General features: G+C 43.0%; 1 protein-coding gene across 1 annotated transcript in view; it reads left to right on the top strand.

Annotated features, from left to right (window-relative positions):
• Nucleotides 1-8,104, top strand: part of UTP20 (UTP20, small subunit (SSU) processome component, homolog (yeast)) — a gene marked incomplete at its 5' end in the record, with an annotated part of 64,726 nt that overhangs the window by 24,059 nt on the left and 32,563 nt on the right. Inside the window, 5 exons of the mRNA XM_010287570.1 lie at nt 775-860; nt 1,428-1,553; nt 2,124-2,290; nt 2,810-3,018; nt 6,526-6,669. Of these exons, the coding sequence (XP_010285872.1) occupies nt 775-860; nt 1,428-1,553; nt 2,124-2,290; nt 2,810-3,018; nt 6,526-6,669 (732 nt within the window). The remainder of the gene's footprint in view (nt 1-774; nt 861-1,427; nt 1,554-2,123; nt 2,291-2,809; nt 3,019-6,525; nt 6,670-8,104) is intronic.

Raw genomic sequence — 8,104 nt, 5'->3', positions numbered from 1 at the left:
AGAGCGGTTTACTTCATCACTTACTGTTTGCCATTTCTGTGTCTTAGCATATGTATTGTCATGGCTGGTGTGTCCATCTGGCACAGGGACATCATGGTGAAGTGACCTTTGATGATTCTAGCCTGTGCTGCTTGGTAGGAGACTGAAGAACTGATAAGGATGCCACTTGGGGAAATGATCTGTATTTCTTAGTGCCTGGGTTATGAGGAGTCATCTTTGAGAGAGGGTGAATCTCAGTGAGACTTTGCTTATTCAGGACACGTTTTGGGGATCATGGTGGTGCTGGATTAATGGTTAGACTTGATGATCTTGAAGGTCCTTTCCAACCTTAGTGATTCTGTGATCCTGTATCAAGTCTTACGAGTATTTTGTGTTTGTCATAGGAAAGAAATACAGGTGTCTTGGGATGGTTTGGGTAGTCTGCTTTTTAATCCAGTCTTCCCAGATGCACAACTGGTAACTGTTTTTGGAGGCTGAAAATGGAAGCTAACAGTGGTCCAAAAGACAGTTATGAAAAACCAGATATTATAACTATCCTGTGAAGATGGGGGGGAAAAATACATATGAACTACCAGCAACCATATCCGCTTTTTATGAGTGACAGTCGTGTATTCACATCTTGCCAGTGTAAAACCAACACATACGTTCTGTTTCCATTTTGATAAGTTAGTCCAAAACTTGCTTGAATTTGGAGCCGTTGGGTTGTTCCACTATTTTCAGTAAGCACTTCTGTCTTCTAGATAGGACTCATTTTCTTTCTTTTGTCATTTGCAGTTACTGTCTCATCAAGACCAGAATGTACAGAGAATAGCTCTTGACTGTATCATGACATACAAGCACCCTCATCTACTGCCATACAGGTGAAAGCTGTTGTATTATTTCAGCATTGGTGAATGAGCCTGCTGTCATAACAGAAGCCTGCTTGGGGTCGGTTGCCTCAAGGAGAGAGCCTTTCCTGTATTTGTTGAAGACACATGTATACGTTTTAATTTTAGCCAGCTGTATATTTACTATCTAAAACAGGAAATAAGATCTTGAGGTTGGTCAGTGTCTGTCTTTTGTTTACAGGAAAATGGCAACACTTTAAGTCTGTCCTACAATAGCATGTGATTAGTATTTGAATCATTTTGAAAGAGGTATTTTGTACTGATGATTTATAACCACCCAGAGAAAGTGACAGCATAAAGCTGTAGTTTGTGGTTGAATAATCTCTTCAGAATGTCCAGGAGGTACTTTCCTACATAATTAGCTTGAACTTGCTGGCTTTTTAAATATTTTTTTGATAAAAGGTGGGAACATAATACTTCAATATTTTATATACAGCATAGATTAGATACATAGGTAATTAATACAGATGCATGTGTGTGTGTGTGTCTGTCTATTTTTATAACCATTACTTGCCTTCAAATAATGTTTATTACTCTCAGGGAGAACTTGCAAAGGCTACTGGAGGACAAGAGTTTTAAAGAAGAAATAGTACATTTCAGTATTTCTGAGGAGACTGCAGTAGTAAAAATGGAGCATCGACCAGATCTCATCCCTGTTCTTATGAGGTGTGTCGTGAAGTGCAGGTTTAAAAGTTTCTTGTCGAAGAACCATGAACAGAGATGTAATGCTGCTGCTTCTCACTTTAAACAATTGAGAAAAACCTATGGTTAAGGGTATAGTGTGATGACTTAGTTTGTGATGTTCTGTATGGTTTCCTTATTAACACAGTGATGTAATGTGTTATGCAAATTCTGTTTTCTTTAAAAACATTTTGGTGTTTTTAAAGAAATAATACTGTTCCTGCTGAGGCTTACAGAGAACTGTGAGAACATTTCCGTTCACTCAGTATTGCCACTTATTTTTATTAAGATACAGTGATGCAAGTTATCATGCAGATAGTTAGTTTTATACCTGAAGTCTCCAGCAAAGCTTCCACTGTAGTAGCAGAAGCTGATCTTTCACTGGGATGTTTTTGGGCAATGCATAGTAACTCAGTAGAGACCATGAAGGAGGGACTTCCACTCAGCTTGCTTTCACTAGAGAATATTTTTAAATGGAGTTTCTCCTGCATAATAAGAAGCTAGGAAACAGATGGCCTGCTAAAAGCTAATGCAACCTCTTTTTGGCTCTTGAAGAATTCTCTATGGCAGAATGAGAAACAAAACAGGAAGCAAAACACAGGGCAAGTCTTCAGCGGGCACTCGCATGTCGATCGTTCTGCGATTTCTTGCCGGCTCATTGCCAGAAGAGATAAGGATGTTCTTGGATCTACTCTTTGAAGCTGTGAAGCAATTCAGTGATGGTAGGTACAGGCAGTAGAACCAGGGGGTATGGTACTTTCTGACCTGTTGAGATGTGGGAGGTTACATACACTTAGTACTGTTACGTGCTTCAGTTAGGCTCTAAAAGTGCCTTGGAAGGGTGAAAGCAAACTTTTGATAAGGACTAGGATTCCCCTGAGCTTTTCCTTACAAAGCACGATTGCTCTCTTTTACAGGTCCAAGGTGAGAAAAACTGGATGACTTGCCACAGCTGTGCAAGTAAGCTGTAGCAGGCCAGGAATGAGCAATCGCTGGCATTGTAGGCTAGCCTGTGTATGATGGCAATAAACAGAGGTTGTAAAGTGCTCTGATAATGTAGCAGTGGGAGACATCTGAGTGTCACAGAGAGATGGAGACCCAGAGGTGTCCTTATGTAAAAAGCTGAATGTGAGGATCTGTAATTTAGGGCCAGATTTTACTATTTTTCATTGAATATTATTTTTGGTAGTGGGTATCTTCATGGTGCTTCTGATAAGTTGCTGTCCCTTTGCCTGTTGTAGGGCCTTGCCAGACTGCAGTGCTTCGAAGTATGTCAGAGATGGATTTAAGTAAAGTCCTCCCTCTTGGGCGTCAGCATAGCCTCTTCAACGGTCTCGAAATTGTGTTGAAAAACATGGGACATTTGATCCATCAGTACCTGCCTGAGATTCTGCAGATTCTGCTCTGCATGACGGCTGTGGTATCCTGCATCCTCCAGCAAAGAGAGAAGGTACAATATGTGCAAATGATATACAAACAAACATGTAAATTAAATTCCTTTCCCTCCTCCTTCCCTTAGCTTGCACATGTGCACACACCTTCACTGCTTCAGGTAAAGAGAAGTTTAATGCCAGCATGAAGTGAAGTATAGCAATTAGATGTCTGTCAAAATAGAGGCCAGTGATATTTGTCTGAAAGTGCTACAGGGCTCAAGGCAGTGCAGGCAGAGTTAATGTATTTAGAAAACTGCTTTGGACTGCATTTTTGTCTGAGTTACTGAAGAGAGAGTTGGAGGTTGTCTCTGTGCGTTGCTACCTGCCTGCTCTGTGGAGAGAATCACAGAATCACTAGGTTGGAAAGGACCTTCAAGATCATCAAGTCCAACCATTAATCCAGCGCCACCATGTCCCCTAAACCATGTCCTGAAGCGCCACATCCACATGTTTTTTGAACACTTCCAGTGATGGTGACTCCACCACCCCCCTGGGCAGCCTGTTCCAATGCTTGACCACTCTCTCGGTGAAGAAATTTTTCCTAATATCCAATCTAAACCTCCCCTCACACAACTTGAGGCCATTTCCTCTCATCCTATCACTAGTTAGTTGGGAGAAGAGACCAACACCCATGTCGCCACAACCCCCTTTCAGGTAGTTGTAGAGAGTGATAAGGTCTCCCCTCGGCCTCCTTTTCTCCAGACTAAACAACCCCAGGTCCCTCAGCCGCTCCTCATAAGACTTGTGCTCCAGACCCCTCACCAGCTTCGTTGCCCTTCTTTGGACACACTCCAGCACCTCAGCATCCTTCTTGTAGTGAGGGGCCTTAGAAGGGCATGAGGGAGAGCTAAATGATTGTTGTAAGGATGTAGCAAGATCTTATGTCTGGAAGTTGAAATTGCCTAAAAGATAGAGTTTCTTGGCTGCAAGGATAAAATGTTTGAGCAGGGAAAGGAGAGGATTTAAAACTCCTTGCCTGAGGACTTCAGAGCAAAACTTGTCTTTGAGGTGTTTTGTTGCAGTGCTAGACCCCAGGGGAGCTCAGCATTGTAGATGATCACAGTCCTTATCTACAGTGATTGTCTCCTGTTACGGGACACAAGGAGAACACGGCTACCAGCCATGCTTTCAGCACACTAGAAGCATGTTCAGCTCTGTGTCAGAAGTAGTCATGCTCATCCAGTGTCACAGTTTGGGTCTCAGCCAGGTATCTGCAGAGCACTGCAAATGTTTTTTCCCTTGCTGTGCAATGGCTGTGCATGCAGAAAGGGTCAGGTGAGGAAAACATTCTGTTAAAGATTCGCTGCACCTAAAGACAGGGCATGTTGGCTTACTGCTGCCCTGTGCCCAGGAGAGCAGTGCAGAGATCCCTAAGCTCTAGCTCAGCTAGCTCAGGGGGTCTGTTGCCAGCTGTTTGGAAGCTATGACACTGAGCCAGGCTTTTCTGTCTTTCTGAAACGAGTGCCTTTGCCAGGCTTCAATCAACATAGGAAAAGGAAAGCTCGAGTCTGGTCTGGTGCAGAGCCTGATCGCATATTAGGTGTGAAACAAGAAAACTGCACAGTCATCATCATCACTGTGGTGTTGAAAGGAATTACGAGATGATAGACTGAGAAGTGGTGTTAGGTAATGAATGTTCTGTCATGATGCACGTGTGTGCTTGCCAAGACCCATCTGTGAGCATTCGAGGTTAGAACTTGCCTTGAAAACGATCCATCAAACAAAGCAAGCCTTCACAGTCAGGCAGCATCCAAGGTCCCATAGTTGCCTGCAGGCTGCACAGAACCTTGTACCTCTCTTCATTTATGTAGGGGATGAGCAGATGAGCAATTTTAGGACAGCAGTATCCCACAGTCTGACTTAAGCAATGGATTGCATATGCCTACATGCTTTAGACTGGGAAAAGTGTTTAAAAGCTGCTTCATTCATTGCTGGGATAGTCACATTTTGCCGGGGTTACTACAGTAATGCTGTCATTGTTGTGTGATGTTCGCAGTGACAGTTTGTCATTTGTCTGAACTTAATTTAGCACTTCATTAGTCCATGAGATGTTAAAAGCTCAGGGAAGAGTGTGAGAAATCTGTTTATCTTGGCTAATGATTAGAAGACATTCTTGGAGTTTGAGAGTAATTTATTGCAGACTGATACTGCCTGGAGCATTAAACATCAACTTTGACCATTTTAAGCCAAGTTATTAATTTACCATTTCCTACTGATTGTGTTCAGTACTGAGTTTCTTTGTGCTCTCAAAGACTTAATCTCAGAGGACAGCTCTTACGGTGATTGAACAGTGGGGGACCCAAAATTATTTCACTTGGGGGTCACCATTAACAATAGCAGCCTGGTTTATGCTTTCATTGGCCTTTCAAGCAGGTCATTTGCTGCCTGGAAGATGATTACACACCATTAGGTCACATTCAGCACAGCTTGGGAGGTCCTGGGCAAGAGCACGTTTGGTTCCTTTTCCACCATCTCCTCTTTGTCTTTTTACCTGTGATTTTGGGTGCAAAGAAAGTATAGAATTTTATTGCATGACAGAGGGTGGTGTCTTCAGAAGTCCATAGGTACATCAAATAAAAAAATTTTGATGTCTTTCAGTGAGGCTTTGACACCAAAGCTGCTTTGTGAAATAAGAGATACAAGTGTTTATTCTGTGTGGTGGATCATGATATGTACTGGAGACACTGAGGAACCCAAGACATAGCTCCAGTCTCGGACAGGAGCCTTTACTTGCTCTGACGTGGCTCTGTTGTTTTGGAGACTGGAGTTCAGTACCTCTGCACTGTGGAGCTACCTCATGTGTTTGTGCTGTAATCTGCATTGCACAGTATGGAAATAATTTAGGTTACTCAAGTCAAGACTCTTCTCAGGGAGAACAGTCAACATGCAGCAGTGCATGAATAACTTCATGATTAGCTGTGTGGCTGACTTCCTTACTGAAACGTTTTCCCCAAGAAAGGCTATGGAACGTAACCGCTAAATGGGCACAAGAAGCATCCTCCTGTAACCAAATGCTATACTCCCCCTCCCCGTGCCATTGGAAGAAGTGATTCACATTCTTGCCTTCTCTATTCTTCCCCCTTTCTCCTTTGATTTATTTTCTTTCCAGTAGATCTCAATGTACAAAGTACAACTTCGCTTTCAAGAGCCGATTTGGATCCTTACCTGTGTAAAACAGAATTATTTAAATGTCAGGGCTGGAAATGTAACTGTGGTGTAGCCTTCTGTGTTTTGTCCAAAAAGGGCAGACACTACTTCAAGCCTGTCAGCATGGATTTTCATGAGGTGAAGGAGTCTTCTGTAGCTGACTCAGTGCAGGCACCCTTTAGAAAAATTTAGGTCAGCTCTGAGAGGTACATTGCTACCGTGAGCAAGTTACAGGAGAAAACAGAAGAACATTGTGATAGTTCCAGCAAAGGTTGTATCTGTGGTCATTTAAATTGTTGTATTTAATTTCAGAGCAAGTAGTTAGTTGCTCTGCAAAGGTCTTACTGGGGTGGGTTTTTTTTGTTTTGTTTTTACAGGTCCAACCTAGATTGATTAATCCACTGAAGAATTTGAGACGTCTTGGACTCAAGCTTGTGGGGGAGTTTTTTTCTGATTATGAGACCTACAGCTTTAGTGTGGAAGAGATTGATGCAGTTTTCCATGCAGTGGTATGGCCTCAGGTAAGTATTTCTTGTTTTTCCAAACAGTTTGTGTGTAAATGTACCATGCAGACAACTCCAGCTGCACTGGCGTCCATTGTGTCAGCTATGTTCATCACAAGATTGAGTGCAGCCTCAGACAGATTCTGGCATTCTGATGTGTCTGTGCCAGGTGAGTTTCTTGGCTCATGTCTGATTAGTCCTGGAATAATCAAGTCACAGGCTAAAGTACAAATTGATTCATCTGAATAAAACAGATGCCATTTCTTTGTTCTTTAACCACAGAAGCAGACTTCTTCCCTGGATGCTTCAGGGAAACAAAATAATACTAGTCACTTCTAGGTGCATTTTCCCACTTTTGTGTGTGATAGTTCTTGGGCCTGTGGTAGGGGACTGCAGAAACAAACACTGCTGCAGGAAAGGAAGGACCCAGCAGGGACTGTCAGTGGGCTGTGTGCTCTTGTGCATGCCTGCTGGGAGTCCTGTGTGAGCACAGTGACAAAGCACAGGGTTGTGGCCTTCATCAGAGAAATTCAGATCACCTATGACTTGAGAAAATGCACTGTTGTGAGAGGAAGAGACAACACACAGTATTTAAAATGAAATTGTGCTGGCTTTATCAGTGCACTGGGCTCTGAGGTTATCAGGGAATTCCTATGCCAGCTGCTGGGTTGTCTCTGCTCTAAAGGCAGTCACCTCCACCCAGGGGGTAACTGAGCAAAATGGGCTGACTCCAACAGAGCTCTTCCACTGAGGCTTTTGAGGTATCCAGATGTCCAACTTCCTTGCAGCAGAAAAGGCTGTCAAAGAGCACCAGGACTAACTGCTGAGGTCTGTGAAACTCCAGGTCTGCTTCTCGAGACATTGTGTTTGTTTACTCCTACCTTGTTTCTCTGCTCTACCAGTAACAATATGTGATATGTAGTATGTGTATGTGGACAAACAGTAGATAAAATAGTTTCAGGGAGTGCATATAGCTCTGTATTGCACTGGGCTGAGCAACAGGGAGTTGTATGTTCCTGGTTTGTCCATGGAGTCTTTTCAAGGCCAGGGTGCCACTTGAGCAAAGCAGTCCCAGAGCAGCTCAAGCACTTAAAGCTTTCGGAGAGCATTGTGTTTCGAAACACTGAGTGAATCTGAAAAAGATGTGAGGTTGTTGTTAAATAGTTAGAATTCCTGTTGTCCTTACAGACGTCAGGAAGACAGAGCTGGTTTTGGAGCTGGGATGGTAGTATGATCCAGAAGCTCCCTCTAGAGGGAGTCTCTACCAGCGAACTCCATTAAGATTCGGTTTTGGCAGAAGAATCGTCCAACTTGTGTGCTTTCCTTTTTTAAGGCTATGAAACTGAGGTGTATAAAAACTCGTGGAGAGAGCAAATTGTTTTAAGCCTATTGTACTTGGAACTGGAGTTTGCTGCTCTTCATATTCCAGGAGTTTGCTGCAGAGGCTCAATAT

Source organism: Phaethon lepturus, unplaced genomic scaffold (assembly GCF_000687285.1).
Source record: "Phaethon lepturus isolate BGI_N335 unplaced genomic scaffold, ASM68728v1 scaffold1045, whole genome shotgun sequence".
NCBI lineage: Eukaryota > Metazoa > Chordata > Aves > Phaethontiformes > Phaethontidae > Phaethon > Phaethon lepturus.
Note: the sequence above shows the minus strand (reverse complement) of the source record. Positions and strands in the feature narration are given on the sequence as shown.